The sequence below is a fragment of the Mugil cephalus genome, chromosome 4, assembly GCF_022458985.1.
Source record: "Mugil cephalus isolate CIBA_MC_2020 chromosome 4, CIBA_Mcephalus_1.1, whole genome shotgun sequence".
Lineage (NCBI taxonomy): Eukaryota > Metazoa > Chordata > Actinopteri > Mugiliformes > Mugilidae > Mugil > Mugil cephalus.
The window spans coordinates 22,108,758-22,128,149 of record NC_061773.1 but is presented as its reverse complement, the minus strand read 5'-3'; the positions used below and the strand labels follow the sequence as shown (position 1 = coordinate 22,128,149).

The window sequence follows — 19,392 nt, the reverse complement described above, 5'->3', positions numbered from 1 at the left end:
AGCATAAATGAGTTTTATCGTGTCATATCTATCCCGTATCTCTGTTGAAGCTTACAGAGGCCCCGGTTCAATATTCCAGTTCTGCATTCCTTTGTGTGCTTGGTTTCTATCCTGCAGCTAACCACCTTTATTTCCAGCCTCAGGTCACAGCCCTTTCGCTTCCATACGTTTTCCCTTTCTCTTAACATTTTATAAATCAACCCCCATATCCCTGCCACATAAAAAAAAAAAAAAAGCACGCTCCCTAAATGCCACCGGACCAGGTTAAATCTGTGTGTGTTCCATGATGCACCAGCGTCACCCGGGAGTGGGATTGTTAAATGCTGTTACTTCCTGGTCAGCCTGCTCCCTCCGTCCGCGCTGCGCGATTTAAAACGAGACCGCGGCGGCAACTCGATACACGCTCTCTCTCACACACACATCGTGAAATGGGGATCAAGCCACTCGTCAGCTCGGGGCCCGTCGGTGAAGAAAAGTTGAATGCGGCGCTGACACTTGCAACACATGTGCACTCACATGAAAAAAAAAAAACGCGTGCACGCTAACGTTGTGCGCATATGCTAGCAATCTGTCTGTCACATGTCTCAACGCACTCTGTGTCTCTAGTGAAGATCTTGAAATACACACACGGTTTCAGACCCACTGGGGCCATGTTGTGAACCGTCTGTCATCACCTTTAAATGGAGTGGAGGGCTAAACTCGCACACTTTCGTTTCGTAGGCAACATCTGTAGACCATCGACAAGCTCGTCTACGGGTCTCGCACAGACACATGCATCCATGTACACACACACACACACACACACACACACACACCAAGTCATGTCACATTGATGCACTGAGGTCTTTATAGAAAGACTCTGTATAGACACTCCCTCTCAAACACACACACACAACACAACACACATGCTGGAGGTCTGTCCTTGTGCTCCTCTGCCTCCCGTTGTTTTTTTGAGGTCACCTGTCAATCAGAGCACTCTTGCCACAGACACCTGTCAGGTGTCCCAGCATGCATTGCGAGGCCTGTCCTGTACATGCTTGACTGGAGGCGTTCACACACCGCTGGGCCAGAATCGCTCACCAGGACACACACACGCACAAAGACGCACATACATTTGTCACTGACTCGCTCACTCTCTCCGTGTCAGGACGCGCACACACACACACACACCGTCTGACTGTTTTGTGTGTGCGTGTTTTAAATTGCACAAGCCTGATAAGCTGTCAGATTCTCGTCTTCGTCCACCGTTCATTTTACAGTTTTGATTAGAAAGACGCTAATCATTTATTCGGCGCCTCTCTGCTCTTTCTCTGTCTCTGTCTAGGTGGTGAGAGTTCCAGTGGAGAGCTGTGAGCAGTACACCACTTGTGGGGAGTGTTTGGGCTCCAGAGACCCTCACTGCGGATGGTGTGTTCTCCACAACGTGTAAGTGCTACACACATCAGTGCCCTGTTACTAGGGATGGCTACCATTCAGGTTTTATCTGATACCGGCGCCGAACCAATACTTAAATCGGTTCGGCACTGGTATCGGATAAATCGTGCCGTCACGGCAAAAAAACGGTGTGTTTTATTTTTAAGGTATTTTGTGATGTTGAATAGAATATTAATTTAAATAATATAAATACAAATAAGACTAAGAAATAATCAATGTAATATCAAATTAACAGCAAATTGCACTGACTATGGGGTCTCACAGGCTAGCAAAGATGCTACATTTCTCATTTAAAAAAAAAAAAAAAATGCTAAGAGATGCTAAATAAAATTCAAGGTGTTACTTCCCTTACACAATTATCACTTTCGAGCATCCTTTGAGGTGAACGTGTAGCGTTGGCAACGCAATAGATAAGGGGGCGGTAACTGAAAATTCAGTTGCACCGCAATCAAAAGCACCGACATCTGCGTTTATTTCCGTCTGGTTACTACCGTTTGCGTCAGCACCGTGCCATAATCCCTACTTTCATATGTATAGTAGCTGTTGCATTGTATAGTAGATGATCGTGGCAAAAGCACTGAGGTGTTTTAGATGAGGAGATTATGTAGGAGGTACACATCATGCTCAGGGGACTTGAGGCACTAAATGCTGTTGACACCAATTATTTTTTTTTAGATGAAAGCCCACACCTATTAATATTAGAAATCAAACTTCTGTGTAAGTCTAACTTTCATTAATATTAACAGCTTGGCAGCCTACATCACCGACACTACGCTTCATCTTGGTGGTATCAGACTTGTTTATTAGTGTGTTTAGTACATCTTCACTTTTCTGATTTGTTCATGGAAATCTCTGTTTTGGCAACAGATTTGAGAATCAGCCAGTTGGTTTGGTCTTCGGATCAGGTTTTGTTTGCTTGAAGATCACTGCTGAGGTTAGATATGTCAGAGCCGGGATTTGCGGTAATGTTTAGCAAATCAAACCCACGAATGCAGCGATACAGTTACTAATATCTCCATTCTCTGCGTTTGGCTGCAGGGTTTTGTGGGCACACACAGGAGAGTGTGAGAGTAGTTACATATTATTGAAAGGTGACAGGATGTTAAACCACACTTGGAACACCTTAAGCGTTTGGCATATTGCCATCTCTCAGTGCGTTAATTAAACTTACAATACATATCGCCAACCGCTTTCTCCTCGAGGCACACACACACACCCACCACCTGTGTTTCTTTGCTTCGGTAGACACACAACACATCTTCCAAACTACACACACACACAATCACGTTGGACTTCAACGGCGATAACCCTTCATTTGGGCGCATGTTGACCTTGGGTCTTAAACGCAGCCCGCTCATTTCCTAGCTGCTAGTGCCAGATCTGGCGAAGGCATTTGCTGACATAATGGGCTAGTATTAATAGTCAAATTATTTATAAGCTTCGTTTCAGCCCTCTGGTACTTTTAGTCACATCCTATTAACAGCCAAGGTAGTTTCAATCAGCAGAGGAATTGAACAGGAAACACACACACACACACACGGACTCAGGTGTTTCTAGAAAACGATCACACTTCTTGCACACAGACACACACCAGAGGAGCAGTAGAAGGAAAAGAGCTTCATAATGAGAAAATGTGTACATACCTTTAAACATTTCTGCTAATGCTGTACAGTGTGTGTGTGTGTGTGTGTGTGTGCATGTCAGTGACTCCCAGGGGAATGTTTGGTGACAGCTTTTCTTCCCGAGTATGAGCGAAGGCTAACTAAATAAGGGAATGGGATTGCTGCCGTGCAAAGGAGGCAGTTAACATTTTTTTTTTTCCTGCCTCCCTCTTATTGTTAAGGCCTTACAGAGCGCCGCATCAGCACTTTCTTCACCACCGGGACCAGTTGTTGTATAGGCGCAGGTGAAGTGATAGCTAATGCATTATGAATAGCTAATAGTAAACCGGCTACGACACGGAGCTCTGTGCTGACTTTTAGCACGATCAGTTGGCTTGTAATAAGCGGTAGGAAATTGCAGAAGCCATTGATATGCGGCTGGTAGGAATTGCATTATTTTTACGGTTCAGGGAAACTTTAACGATTGCCTGTATATCTCCTGAGAAGTTTGAATTGGGTGAGCCCGTAAACTGAAAAGATGATGGAGACTGGATGTTCGTGTAACTTAGTAGTTCTTGCACAAATGTCAGGACCAATAAGGTAATGATGTAAAGGCCTACAGTAATGGCTGGGGAAAGCCATTAGCCTGTTTGTCTTTTATTATTGCTCTCATTTCTGTGCAATGGTGATAGCTGTGCGTGTTTATCATCGTAATATGATTGTCATGTATACTTAACATTTCCTCATATCCACTCTCTATCCTCCCGTTCTCTCACCTCTTGTCTCACCCATCTGCTATTAAATTCTTCTTCCCACCTCTCTTTCTGTTCCCATTGTTTCCTCGTCTTTCTTTCTCTTCCCTTCTGCTCCGTAGATGTTCACGTAAAGACCGCTGCGAACGAGCAGGGGAGCCGCAGAGGTTCGCGTCCGACCAGAGACAGTGCGTGGAGCTGACCGTACAGCCGAGAAATATCTCCGTCACCATGTCTGAAGTCCAGGTATGTCTTGTTAACCTTTGCAACAAAACAATTACAACAACACAAACGGTATAGACCCCTCCATCGCCTACGTCACTGTGACATCACAACCTTAGCTGGAGGCAAAACAGAGGAAGCTTGAGGCTAACATTGTCACTTTAAACCATGAAAATGTCGTCTTGCTGTATTTTTGGTGCCAAAATCTAAAAATCAAAAACACTAACTTGAAGGTTTATCGCATGCCAGTCACTGCCAGTCATAGACGATGGTCATGGTTTGGCTTTGGTGATTAAAAGAAAAGATTGGAGTGAGACAATCATCAGGAATGGGCACAATTCATATCAGATAAGATGAATAGGTGACGCATCATCAGTTTCAGCCTCGATAACGTTATGGTTTAGACTAAATTGTGACTGAAATTACATTTAGAAATCATTATTTGATGTTAATGCTAATGCTAACTGCTAGCTAATGCATCGTTAGTTGTATGTTTCAGGGTTGTCCAAGCAAAAGTTTTGTTTACAAGCTATAGTGTTTGAGATGTTTTGCCTCCAGCTAAGCCCCGCCCCTCACAAAAAGTCACACTGTTTGCAAACTGTGAAGGGGCCGTAGGAAGAAATAAAGCTGGGGAAATAGTTATTTTCATCTAGACTACTTTAAAATGTGTGTCATGCAAGGAGCTATTTGCGTTTCACTGTGTTCCATGAACATGTAGGCAACTATTCAACAAATTGTTACCTGTGCGAACAGCATGTGACCCGTTCCACTTCTTGAGTCACATTTGTCCCAGTTTTTGGTGTCCAGATAGATGATCAAGACCACTCTTGTATCTTTGCGTTCAGTATAAAGAGGGAGCCAGCTAGCTTAGCTTAGCTTAGCAGAATGTCAGGAAATGGCACAAAGCTAAGTGCCAATAGTAACAAAACCTGCCTGCTGAAGGTTACTGATTTATATATGAATTGCTTGGTTTGTGGAAACACTAACGCCTGAGGAGCTGAAGTGTCCTAATATTATTTTGGTTTGTTTAGGTTAACACACCACCAGCAGAGATGTCAGGAAGTTGCTGCAGCTAAGAGACAGCTCAGCGTATTCTCGTCCATTAAAGCACTGTTGTTTATTCAGGCTAACCAAATAGGATATGACAGATTAGTTGTCCTTCCATCCATGAAGTATAAATGAATCTCAGCCGGTGCACAGCTGGTTTATTTAATCGTCGTGTCACAGCTGACCCATATTGTAAGTGGACTCAGGTTTGCTAATATTCAATATATAGTTTCTGTTGAACAACTACAAGAGCATCTTCCAATTTTAGTTTTTAAAATGTTCACAGTGACAAAACCAAAACATTACAGAAAAACTGAGATTAACAATTTACATTTATCAGTCATAAAATAAAGTGGAACATTTCCAAATGTTTACATGAACTTTTGAGCATGTTCATGTATATTTAATTTGAAATTTGCTTTTCGCACTCTGTCGATCTATATAATGAAAAGCTGTGAGAATGTATGCGCGCGAGGGAGCTCTCATTCTGTCAGCAGCTCCTCAATATAACCACAACGTTTGACTGATTACAGTTTGCCTCACTTTCTTTCTGCACATTAACATGTGCACATTAACCTTGCTTTAATAGCTGCTGCAGAGATGGATGCACATGTGCATACACACAACTGCTCACTTTTTACATGCCTGTTTCTGTCACATCGCTTCACTCCCCTTCTCTCCGTACACCCATTAACCCTCGTGTCATATCTTATAACAATCCATGTACACCATGTCCTTCCATTGATCTTGCGCTGATTGTCTCTCTTTCCCCATCTGTAGTTGGTCCTCCAGGCTCGTAATGTGCCCGATCTGTCAGCGGGGGTTAACTGCTCCTTCGAGGACTACGTGGAGACAGAGGGACGGATCCAGGGTGGACATATCTTTTGCCTGTCTCCTTCCATCCGGGACATCGCGCCGATTACTCGCAACAAAGGTTAGGACAGGAAGTGCGATTGGGTTATGAAGTCGTGGAATAGTGAGGTCATAGGGTGTTGGCGACATCCATTACGTTGGTGGAAATTTTCCATTTGACGCTTTATTTGTTCATTTATTCGTATTTTTTGTGTTGTTTTCTCTTGTCTGTCTGAACCATTATATGCTGTTCAATTCCGAGAGCTCCTGCGTCGCCACCTTAGTTATCTAATGGTACGCTGGGACTGAAAAAGACTCAAGAGCTCAGCAGAACAGAATTTTAATGTTACCAGTGCATTTGTTTGGTGCTTCTATATTCAAAATTCCTTGTCACCACCAATAAAGTCCACCCACTTACTTTCAAATACATACTAATACATGCCCAGATTTATCTACTGAAAATAGAACCGCTTTTGAATCCCCATTATACTGCATTATGCGCTGCTGTCGGCTTCATTTTGCCATTTTTTTTCATCTAAATGACTGTTGTGGCTTTTATGTTCTTTTCAAAGCCGTAACTTCAGTTGCCGTTTACCGTCACGTTTAAAAATATCAGCGTCTTTATTTATTTCTTTTTGTGCAGAGATTCTGCACCTGTTTCATGTCCAATTCTGTCACACCACAAAGCGCTTGCTATCCGCATTCAAAGCCCTGAAAACATGTCAGTTAGTGTGCTCCAAGTTTCCTCAAAGCAACATCTCAGTACTTCTTCAACTGAGCTCATTATGCCCCATTACGAGTTCTCATCAGCTCTGGCATCCAAACACTGATTGGTGCTGCTATTTTTAATGCCGCCCTACTGTGGGTGTGACACGAGTAGCGCGTTGCTTAGCTACAGTGTCTCTTGGTGAGTGTTTGTTAGCTGTTGGGGTCACGCAAGTGGAATTCAGGAGTGTCACACTGAAATGATGCTAGGTATTAGTCTGCAGTACATCAAAGTAAAATATTTCTCAGAAGCCTTCTCCATAGTGTATAGTATTTATTCTCCTGTGTCTGTTATGCAGGTGACAAGCGGGTGGTGAAGCTCTACCTCAAGTCCAAGGAGACAGGCAAGAAGTTTGCCAGCGTCGACTTTGTCTTCTACAACTGCAGCGTCCACCAGTCGTAAGTCACAGCATTTTTTTTTTTTTGGACTCTGTAGTCATCTGCTTATTCTTTTATTTATGTTTTAGCCGTTTCACTCTTGTAAACGACAAGAAATGGCCTCTTTGTCTAGTCTCCCCATGGGCGTTCTCATGTTACCCTCCGTGACAGAAACAGTCACACACACACACACACACATAAACGGCCACCCCCCCCCCCTCGACCTCCAGAGGAGGCTCGTGTTTCAGTTGCAGTGAAAAATCAAATGTGCCGTACATGAGGAACGATTGGGATATGAGATGGTAATTCTACTCTTTTTATCATGATCCACGTAGAGCACTAATGATACTTCAATGATTAATTCATTACATAGCGGTCTGCTGTAATGTCTCCCAATCACAGACTCTAACCTCATTTATGCCTTCTCCCCACTTGACAAAACAAACACTTGCAGCTTTTTGAGCACTTCGATTGTCAGTCGGGGACATATTTACACACGAAAGCGAACGGCAAATACTGCAGTGTTGTCAAACGGATCTTTTCCGATGATGTACTTCACACTCCAGATACCCTCAACTCTGCCCGATTGCAGTTCACTGCCTCTCCTAATCCTCCTTCTGTTGAAAAGCTCTACCACCCATAGAGCCACTCCCCTGGGTCAGTGGTGCCACGATCCTGAGGCACCCTGCCGTGGTAAAAGAATCCTCCAACTCCTCCGCTCCGCCCCACACAATAACTTCCCTCCCGTCTATCCGTGGCTGATCCTGGTGAGGCTGAAACGTCTGCTGGGGTATTAGCCTTGGGGCAGCAGATGGCTCGGAGGCCCCCGGGGTACCACAGGGCTCTATCCTGGCTTCCCTCTGGATGTTGGATGAGCCTCCTCCGAGGATTGTCCGCAAACACACACACAGGCGTACACATGCGCAGCCACACCTCTCTCTGCTCCGTCACTTACAGCTCACTGAATCCCTGAATGTCTTGGACACCTAATCCGTTAGTGTGACCTTTCACCCATCCCCCCCCCCAACTGCCTGCCCTTGTACTCAAATCCCCTGCCTCAACAATGATGATTAGCTCAGCTGGTTAAGGGTGTGGTGGTATACAATGTCAAGTCACAGTTGATTCATCTCCCACAAGGACCGTGATGTTTGCTCTTCAGCTGTTAACATCTAGTGCATACTTTGCTCCCGTGTAAATCATGTGAGCTCAAATCCCTTCATTTTAAAATGGGAGAAAAAATAAAAGAAAGGTGTAACACATCTTCCTAATAAGTTCAATAAAATGCGATGTGACATTAAGAAATCCTGAAATGCCACCGATCTCACAAATCAAGTGTAAAAAAAAATGGATGAGAATTGACGCAGACAAGAGAGTCGCCCATTAGGAGATATTACCTCAATGAACTCTGATTAAACCCACTGATCTAATGCAGCGTCCGAGTGATGTAATGGACATGTTTAATGAAGTTACAGATAGGGCACGCTGCATCTTCTCCAGCAACTCTGATGGCAGAAAGAGATGCTCAGATAAGAATCCCATTTGAAGATGGCACTGCGTCCCGCGTACCCGCTGTGCCCCCCAGGCGTCAGTGCACGCCGTCTCATGAGATCAGACTCGTAATATCGCCGGCGTAATGATTTCGGGGCTCACGCGGCAACATGCAATGTCCCGTTTCCAGAATGCTTGGTCATTCTTTGCAAGTATTAGTTTATCTGTAATGGTTGTAGACTCAAAATACTGCAAGCTCCTGCAATGTCAGGGAAGCACACGTTCTTGAAAGATGCAGAAACGGTATCATCAGAAGCTGTGAGTGAATTCCTGTTTTGATTCAGTCTCGCGCTGCACTCCTTCCCCCTGTCTCGACACGTGTACTTGTACATTCAGCACCGTCTTCGGGAACGAAAGAAATGAGCCTGACGTTGGAATTGCCCCGCCATACGTCTTAATAGTTTTACTCTCACCCTCCGAAACCGAATCCCCAATCCCCCCGATCCGCGAAGACGCATGCCCCTCCCGCTTATTTACTCAACTGATTACGTCGTGGCCCTTGCCTTTTCAAAAATGCCATAAATTTGCATAGTGGTATTAATCTAATTAGAATTCCCACTGTTTCAGTTTAAGGGTTGCTGAGATTGAAATAGAAAATCACCCACGGCTATGATTGCTCCTTAATTAAATATTTCCATACGCTTTTTTTTTTCCATTTTTTTTTTTTCCATTTCACAGCCCCCCATTTAATAAAGATGGAGTGTATAGTCTGGAAATGATTTGGGGTTTTAATGTCTGCGTAAGGCCATCCCAAGTACCCTTTTTTCGCCATGGTTAATTTGTCTTGGACAGTGACTGGGTCATTTGTTGTGTGATTGAGGGTGCTTTTGGAATAACTGGGTGAAAAAGCATAATAAAAGCTCCAGGAAGAGAAAAAAAAAAAAAGGTCAGCTTATAAAAGAGAATCTACAAAACTGGGAAGAGTAGGAAAACAGCACAAGAGTACAGTTTCAAACATTTCAAAGTATTTTATAAGGAACAGTGAATGCAGATGTCTCTATTGTCCTGTAAACCAAACCTTCAGACATGCTTTAATAGAATTATGCGCATGAATACTAGTCCCAAGGTGTTTTATCAAGCCCTCTCAAATTTTAAAGAGATCCAGTAATGATAGGATAGACTATTCTGGAAGAGTGTTAAATTATTCACCTCTACTCCTTTGAAATGAATAGTAGCCAATAAATAACTCATTTTGCCAAGTGCAGGAGTGTCAAGCGTACCTCACCAGGAGAGTGGATTGTTTTTAGCACTCCAAACTGACCAAGGAGAGGAGGAAGGAGGAAATCAGTCTATTGTATTTGCTTTTGAAAAAAAAAAAAAACACTGCTTCTCCAAAGCTAGCGTATCGCCATTAGCATCTGAATATGAACAGATTAAATTAGCATTATGAGCGTGGACATACGGCAAGCGTGTCTCCAGCCGCTCAAAGCCTCCCGAGTGGCTACGGGCGATTGGGAGTGACAAGAGGGAGCAGCGAGGAACATGCTAGGGGGTCTGAATAAAAGGAGCCCACCCCTGGACAGGAGAATCGAACGTCCTCAAATGGCTCTGGGTGGGCTTTTTAGTAAAAGGGTGTGCACCCAGGCTAAAAGAGAGAACCTAAGGCAGCTCGTAACAGGGGGCCCTGGTTATTTCGAAGAACCAAAGAGTCATCAGTAGGGGGTTGTCAGACAAGGCCTGCTGCTGGCCTTGGGGTGGCACGTTTAATAGCGCCGTCTTTTATTTCAAAGGGCGTAATCATAAAAGTCACCGAAAGTTTGGCCGTGGTTACCTGCTGATATTTTGCTCATTATTTCAAAGTCACTGGTGCACTAACAAGGTTGATTTGACATGAATTAAAGATAAAAGCCCTATAAAAATGGTTATTATCAAGACTTGGTGACAGATGTGTTGACGGGGCTTAGCTACGTATAGATGGTACTCGTTACTCTTTGTTTCCTGGTTGCCTGCTGTGCTAAGTTGGTGTTGCACTGTATTTTCATGAACACCGATCCATTGGTGGGCCCCCAAACACCCCAAAAAAAAGACTCTTTGACATTCAAAATAGCAATCGTTGCCGAGCGAACACACACTTACGGACTGCACAATGAGTGCGGCTAAGTTACCTCGAGTTCATTCGTCTTGCATCAGTAACGTCATCTGCTCTTTTTTGTTCGGGATAGACGGCCCTTCTTCTGTTTCTCCCTATGGGATAAAACGCTAAGCTAAAATCCCAGTTCTGCTCTTTGAGTCTGAGCACTGTATGCTAACCTAGCGTAGCCTAATCGCTTTCCTTCCATTTGTTGGCAACACTGACAAATCTCCTATTTGGTCTTGTTCGGTATTAAGAGGCCTGTTATTTCCTTAGCTGCACATCTTTCATTCTAAATGGGCAGCTTCTGTCAGCACAATGCTAAATTGGTCAATTAAAGCGGCAGTGGGATTGAATTAAGCTCCAGCCTCTGATCTCGCTCAAAAGGAGGGGTCTGGGCTGGAAACGATCGCTTAAAGTGTGCACCTAACAAACGAGCGGCTCTAATTGATCCAAATGAATCCACGTCAGGGTTTGATGGATTCATATGTGGGCTCCATCTCGGAGCTCACGAGTTAAAGCCCTCATTTTTCATGCGGATGAGGGGAGGGGAGCCGGCATTTTACGCGGGGTTAAAACACACTTGAGGAGTGTGCTTACTGCAGTTCAGACAGATGTACACCTGGCAGATGCGGTTGCATACGAATCGGCCTCCTCGCTTCCTCTCTCCTCGACTGTATTAAATGTAGTGTGTTATTGTTCTTCCAATAAACCGTATGTTCACACAAACTTCTATCGCGCGGAGAAGAGATCTGAAAACCAAACTGCACGTCGAAGACAAAAGGCTTTACTAAGCTTGGTAATAAAAGGAAACAATTTTATTTGTTAACTCATAATGGTTACATTAGATAATGCTGTGCACGTAAATGAAATACCAAGTGGCTTAATGTTTCTCGAGGGCTGAGGGAGCACCAATGAAGCACATGAAGCTGTGTTGATAAACTGCACACTTAAACCTGCCTGCCTGCCTCTCCTCCACCGGTCCCTTTAGTTATGAATGCACAAATATACACTCACAATCGCTTCCCAACTTTCTCCCTCTCCCGTGAGACGACGCCCCCCCCCACATCCCTCTTTTTCTTCTTTCTCTCTCATGATACCTACCGTCTGCACCTCTGTCATGGAAATCCGGCTGCTTTTGATCTCCCCCTCTCCCTCTCCTCTTTCTCCCGTCTTTCGCTTTCAGCCTGTCTGTCCGCAGACCGCCTCGGCTAAAGCAGGTGAATTTAAAATGGTGCCGTGCTCTTAGCCCCTCGGATGAAAGGGAGCTTTAGACAAAGAACAGGGAGAGAGCAAATGAAAGGGATGGCAAGAGTGAGAGGGCTTACAGCTGAATGGATATATAGAGTGAAACAATTGAGGTATAGAAAAAGAGGGGAAATATATGCAGACAGGAGGCCGGTTTCTGAAGGAGATCATTCAACGTATGGGAGCAGCGAGCAATAGACGGTTACAAGCAAGAGTGAGGAGTGATGAATGGGTGAAGGAAGGGGGAGAAGGATGTTCACGACTGGTGAATTGCATGAAAAGAAATGTGAGAGGGAGAAAAGAAGATTTTATACGGGGTGAGAAAATGTGTAAATTTGACAGTAGGGAGACATCGAGGCAGTTTTTTTTAGACAGAGAAAAATTAAAGAGGAGAGATAAAAGTCAGAAGTTCTACTAAAAACAGCATCAGGTTTGGTGTTTACATGTCATTATACTCTATATATCAGTCTGTATGAGCTTTCCCCAATACTAACATTTCAGACGTCAAATTCTGATCCTTTTTTTGTGATTTCACACATGATTTTCACTTTTCGCTGCTTCTTCACCCCTGCTCCACTCTCGACGCAGACATATGGTTTGACAAAAAACCTGACTGTGAAAATCTGGTGACAAATTGGCATAACAAGTGAGGGGTAAGGTGTCCAATTTATGAGAAGAAGCACTTCCCAAACATAGTCTGCTCCATACGCACCCCTTTTCAAACTAGCTCTGAAAAGTTGCAACTGGAGCCGCGTTCCTAATTTCACTTCGTTTGAGCGTTGATGAGAACGAGTCGAAATGTGAACCGTTATTGCGTCCTTTGTGTTCCTCCGTCAAACGGAGCTGCGATGCGGCGTTACGACTTCCTAACTGTCTCGTCTGATCTCTGTCTGTTTAAGCTGCCTGTCCTGTGTGAACGGCTCCTTCCCTTGCCACTGGTGCAAGTACCGGCACATGTGCACGCAGAACGCCAACGACTGCTCTTTCCAGGAGGGACGCGTCAACATCTCCGAGGTAATACTCCCGTCACTTTGACGACAGTCGTTTTTATGGTTTCATGTGCGGATCCCTTGAGGTAAATACAGAAAATGCGCTTTTTTGCTGAATGCATGTTTTATTACCTATAGATTTGGGGACTCTTACATAGTAATATAAGTGCTGTTTCTCATATACACTGCAACCGTTTCTCCCCCATGTGAAGACAAATTATAGCATCATAGGCACAAATAGTATTCAGCTGCAAACATACCTTTACCCTCACACCTTCTGTGGCTTTCCCTCAGGGTTTGCTCTCATCATCCTGCTGTGTGTCTGCTGTCTGTGTGTGTGTGTGTGTAATAGTGGCTTTTGGCACACTGACAACAGCTTGTGTACTGTGCAGCAATAATTCTGTTGTGGCCCATAAGGCCATAAGCAGGCTGGGATGAATGACTGTCTATGGAAAGAACGCCTTGTTCTTACATAGCCAAATACTGCATTAGCATAAAAGCTAATATCAATCGTGCCAAGCGGCGCCTACTGCAGGCATCATGCATGGCATAACAAGTGTTTGTCAACTGGGTGTGTGCAAGGATATTTTTGATGGACACTGAGCTACGTTATGTTTTCGCCACTCTCCCGTTTTCCTCTCTGCACACACACACACACACAAACACACACACACAAAACACAGTCCAGCATATATTAACAGACTTATGGATGTAAATCCACTGCACTCCCAAGTGACTGACAGTCATGCCTGTGCTTTATCTGATGGAAGTCTCACATACATAAACGAACAAACACACGCGCACGCAGTTCCACGTTATCTCCTTATGTTTGTGGTCTGACTTTCCCTGTTATCTGTATGCAGATTAAAGCCTCCCTCCCGTGTTGGCCAGCCGGAGTCGCCGGCCTTTATTAATTGGTCAACCTTTATCCAATTACTTTCCTCTTTATCTCTTCTCTCAACCGGAGTTGTGCGGGAGCCCGGCAACTAGCACGCTAAAACCCACAACCTCCCCCGCGCCGTCCACAAAACGCGACCCGGGCCCAGCCTTCACGGCTCAGGGAGCTAACGTTAGCGGATTAGTGCACCCATCTGCAAGGCACGGGGAGAGCTCTGGCTAGCACACTCTGAGCAAGAGAGAGGCCAGAGGGGCAACGGATGGGTAAACAGGAAAGGCCTGCAGGGATGAAAGGAGAAACATAGGAAAGCAGCATGCGAGGAAACATATAAACGCAGTGGTGTTATTGGTGAACTGCAGGAGGCCGTATGTAGCGTGTATCTGAGCGGAATTAATCAATTGATCGGCTTAGATCAATTTATTTATTGATTAATAACTATGAACATCCTTTAAGGGAAATGCTCATCAATTAAAAACATTATATTGGGAAAATTGCGTTTAGAATTTTAGCTGTTTTCTGAGTAAGACCAAACAGAAACCTTGTGACGAGGAGAACGAACGGATGGAGCGAAGATGAAGAGACAGAGGGAGGTTTAGAAAGAGAGAAGCAGCGGGAAGAAAGAAGGCATAGACAGACCGGCTGACAGTGGCATGTGGACAGAGAGACCTCTCCTGTCACCTCGTCTGCCCAAGAAACCACCGACCACATGCTCCGCTAGAGAATCCATCATCTGCGCTGTCTATCTCACGCACGCACACACACACACACACACACAAACACACCATGCTGTCTTTCACGCAACAAAATTGTAAACATTCTTATGGTGACACACACGCGCGCACACACACACACACACACACACAAACATACACAACGTCATTTATCATCCTTCTCTTAGCTGCCATATCCATTAGTTGTGCTCTCAATGCCCCAACAAGTACAGCTCTTCCTGTGGGCTAGGCTTATCCTTCTCCTCTCCAGGGCACATCTCTCTGTCTACCTCATCTCTCACCACTTTGATGCTCAGTCACCCCCCTCTTTTTCCTCTTCTTCCTCCTTCTCCTCACCTTCGATGCTCGCCGTGCGGAACACATATTGTTAAAGGGACTAAAAAAGAAAAAAAAAAAAAAGAGAGGACGGAAATGTGCTTCTCTGTCTAAACAGCTCCTTGTGGTTTGAGCTCTTTAGTTGCTGGTGAAGGGGATCTGCATGCCATCAGGGACGTGTATTTATGTCCACATGTGGTTGCAGCCTTAATTTAGACTTCAGACAATCCTTTTTTTTTTTTTTTTTTGCCATTCTCGAGCATTATGCTGAATACAAATAACCGTGTTTAACATAAAAGTGAAATCAGCTCCCCTGATAGCAGATGTTTTACTCAGACCTTTACCGCTCTTTCATCTGTACATGAACACAGTAGATGGGATTGGATAAGACTCATTTTCAGACGGTGATGAAAGGCCAGATAGAAATGTTCACGCGGGGTTGAGAGGTGGCTGCTCCTCCCGCCTGAATCCGTGCTCTGAGTGGTGTTAGACCACGAATGACAGATGAATTTTGAATGTGTCATGTCCTGAAGTTTTTTTTTTTTTACACTAACATAATCAACATTATTTCTTCCCATGCTTCACTCTGTTTTTTTAGAGATAAAATCAATAGATATCACTACCAAATAAGATAATAATTAAAACATTGACTATCAAAGATTTATTTAATCTCTAAACTTCCATTGGCTTTTTCCCCCCTCCCCGTCCCTTCTGACAGTATCTGAATCTTGTGTTGCCATGGCAACCCAGAGGATCGGCACGTTGCCGACGAGGACCATTCCCCCCCCCCCGCCTTTACTTTGTGTTCTCCTTCTCACACAACCAGCTCTCTAGCGCTATCTCGTCCATCTGTAATTTGTTCAACCAAATTACATCGTGTTACTTTGTACATTTTTTTTTTTTTTTTTTATGATTGTGGGAAAAAAAAAAAGATTTTAAAGAACAAGAAAAGAGGGAAGAAATCAAGCAAAAAAAAAATGTTCATTCTTGTGAACAGACCGTGTCAAGAGAGGGAGAGAAATGGATAGACAGAGTAATCAGGGAGGAAATAAAAATAATGAGTGACATTTCCAAATCAAATATGCATGAATCAACAATGCCTCTAATGGCACAACAAACACAGACTGGAATTAAGGAGCGACCGGGCGGAAAATTGCAGGAGAGAAGTAGGAGTTATTATAAAAACAAAGAAACTGGAGAGAGGGGGAAACCAACATTTCATTTAGGGAAATGTGGATTGTCTGATTTCCTTGTTTTGAGGACTTCTATTTCTTACTCTACTTCTCTCTATCCCCCCCCTTATTTTTCCTTCTGCACCCCTGGAGAGAAACGGTTACTCTCAGCCAAAGCCTTGATGAGTGCCAGGCAAGATCCAGGGTGGCTGGGCTCATCTATGTTAAGATATACTTACGTGTTTGTTTCGCTGCGAAGCAAGGCTCGGTCTCAATCGAGCAATCAATGCGGTAGTTAACTTGATTGAGATTTGTGGCTACGACGTGGCTTTCTCTCCCTGAAACTCTTTTTGCTGTCTCTTTCCCCGTCTACCCCCTTTCCACTCCTGCCTCTTTGTCAGCACTCCACATTCTTTATCATTTTGATTTAACGTACAACAGACAGATTTTATGCCATAGTTTTTGAGAAGTCTCTATATTGTTTGTGCTGGGTTTAGGGCCAGATTGTGGGGGGAAAAAACTTAAGACTGGTGGATCTCTCAGGTCCCTTGTCTCATTTCCATATGTAGTCAAAGTTTCAGGCTGTAGCCGTTGTAAATATTATTCTGTCTTTTAACACTTATCCTAGAGACTTTGTTCTTCGCTCTCTGGTTCTCTACACCTCATCAGTCACACTAATCAGACGCTGCCCGATCTCTTTCCGCTCATACGTTCGTCTTAGGTGTGTCTTCCACATCTGCGTAACATGGAATCTGTGACTCCAGTGATGAATTCTTCGCTCTTTCATAAATTCAACACCTTCCTCTCCTTCTATTTGTTCTGCCCCCTTTAATGGATGTAAAAAGGGTTCAAGAGTATCACGTTTCTCCCACTCCTCTTTTCCTTCCTCTGCCTGCTTCCCCATTGTTATCCTTCTTTTTTTGATTTTGTGTAGTACGATATGAAGATTGATACCACATGCACATGTTCATGGTAAATATGTAGCCGGGGCCAGGAGTTAAGTGTTTACGGTGCTTTGTCAAGTACCCCTTTTTGGGGCTAACAGTCTGTGTACCCTTGAAAAATCTGTTAATAATACTTAAAAAAAACATTTTTCTAAGTATGTGGCTGGATGCAACAGTGTGAAACCAGGTGTTGTCCAACACAAGCCATGATCTTATTACAAGGGACCATTGTGAAAGCACCAAAGACACCTTGAAGGTGACATATGGCCCTAAAACAGTGTGAATATGTGCTAAATGATGATTTTTGTATATAGAGTGCAGAACAGATATCGACCAATAACAGTCACTTGAGACATGTGCAGGCGCATTCTAATATAAATTGTGAGCAGACATACTTGGACTGTCTGCTTATGATAGATCCCTCAATAAGAATGTTAATACCTCTGCAAATATGGCCCAAGTTGCTCATCTCAACCGCAAAATAAGTTAACAAATAACTCCTTTGTAGGCTAATATATTGTGTTAAATAGTGACCTTCAGAGCGGTTTTCCCATCTGTTTACTGTCTTATTAGCTTGCTTAACTAATCGCCCTTAGCTAATGACCTATGACAGTGTTATTTTCTTCTCAACTGTGTGTGTGTTTGCCAGGGTGGCAACTATTCTGTTAATCCATAGGCTGTATAAATACATATAAATAACACGTCCCCGCTTCCTTGCATTGGACAAACTGATGTTACTGATGCCGGGGATACGGGCAGTGGCGTCTTGTGACTTTGGAGCCAGAGTCTGGCACACTCACGACAGCTCTCACGGCCCGACGGGACTGCTTTACACAGCAGTTGGCATGGCAACTGGTGGTCGCCATTATGTCAAGTCCTGTTTTTATAGCGTCATATAATTAAATAAAGCAAAACTTATACCAAACACGCATTGAACATTATATTAACTATCTGAAATGACAGAATTTGTATTTGACGTGTATTTGTGTTTTATTTTGGCATAAATCCCATCCGTTAACATGGAGGGGGTGGAGCTTATGACTTTTACTGCAGCCAGTCACCAGAGGTAGCTCTACTCGCTTTGGCTTCACTTTTGAGGAGCAGTTCCACTCTGCATATTTATACAATCTATGTGTTAACGCACCTAAGGAGTACATATTGACTGCAGGTACATAAAACATGTAAGAGTGTGTGGATCAAAATATCTCAGCAGCTGTGCTAATGGACGCATCCACGCACTTTCAATGTCAGCCGAATATAATATTGCATTAACAACAGAGGCTCCATATAGGCTGCACTCCATACACCGCATAACAAAAGACTGACGCATTTTCTCTGGCGCTTTCTTCTTCTTCTCACACCCTTAACCGAACGAGCACACAATTATAGCGCACACCCTACCCACACATTCTTAAACAGTCGCAAAAACACATGCTTAGTGTTCATTTGCGCACACACAGTCTTATGGCTGACAGGGTTATTTGTGATGAAGGTGTGAAGGCCCTGGACCGTGACATTCTGGCACATTGTGTTTACCCTGGCTGGTACTCAGACACTGAGCAGAGCACACACACACGCACTCTAGAAAAGGACATCCCGCAGACTGTGGGTTAAGGCTGCTTGCAGGGCCTCGCTGTGCGCGCCGAGTGTGTTTGTCTGCGCCGCTCCGGCGTGTGTTTGTGCGCGACTGTCACTGGTTCTTATCAGGACAAAGCACAACCAGCAGCACAGGGCTGCAGGGGGCATGTGGGCGAGGGGGAGGAGGGCGAAGTGGGCGAGCGGTTGAATAATATCCATCGTTTCCTTTTTTTTTTCTCCTTCACCCCTCCTGGTGCCTTTATCTGTTAGTAATATCTGTCTTCACCCCTCATCACTATCCTTTATGCTTTTTGCCTCCCACCCATTCCCACGCAGTGCCCTCCCCCCAAATCATGTGTTGTTTTTTCTTCCAGCTGTCACGCTCCACAGACTCCATCCGTTCCCTCTTTCTTTTTTCGCCATTTTACATCATCTGTTCTTAAAACTTCATCTTTTATTTCTGACCACCACCTCTTTATTACTCCATTTAATTGCACTCTCCACCTAAGTGCACCACGTAGCTCATAGCAAACTCACGTAAACACACACACCCACATGTGTGTTTCTGCTCGATGGGAACAGGAGACTTGCCTGAGCCGCATTTAATAAAATATAAACAATGCTGTGGAGAGGGAAAAAATAAACGAGAACACCGGTGGAGGTGGGATGTGATGTCCCTCGCGTAGTTCTCCGAGACAATGCAGTCCTTCTAGTGATGCGCTTATTTCACTGGAGACGGACCAAAGAGGGATGAAGGGATCGCAATTGAGACCAGATGCAAACAGAAAGAGAAGGGAAGGGGGGAAAAAATGCAGAAAGAAAGATAAGTAGAGAAACTCTGGCAGTA

The 19,392-nt window shown here is 44.1% G+C and overlaps 1 protein-coding gene across 4 annotated transcripts in view; it reads left to right on the top strand.

Annotated features, from left to right (window-relative positions):
* Window positions 1-19,392, top strand: part of LOC125006657 (plexin-A1-like) — a 192,177-nt gene that overhangs the window by 99,112 nt on the left and 73,673 nt on the right. For all 4 annotated transcript variants that reach the window (XM_047582912.1, XM_047582910.1, XM_047582911.1 and 1 more), the window contains exons 5-9: window positions 1,325-1,425; window positions 3,910-4,033; window positions 5,837-5,990; window positions 6,973-7,072; window positions 12,818-12,932. In XM_047582912.1, the coding sequence (XP_047438868.1) occupies window positions 1,325-1,425; window positions 3,910-4,033; window positions 5,837-5,990; window positions 6,973-7,072; window positions 12,818-12,932 (594 nt within the window). The remainder of the gene's footprint in view (window positions 1-1,324; window positions 1,426-3,909; window positions 4,034-5,836; window positions 5,991-6,972; window positions 7,073-12,817; window positions 12,933-19,392) is intronic.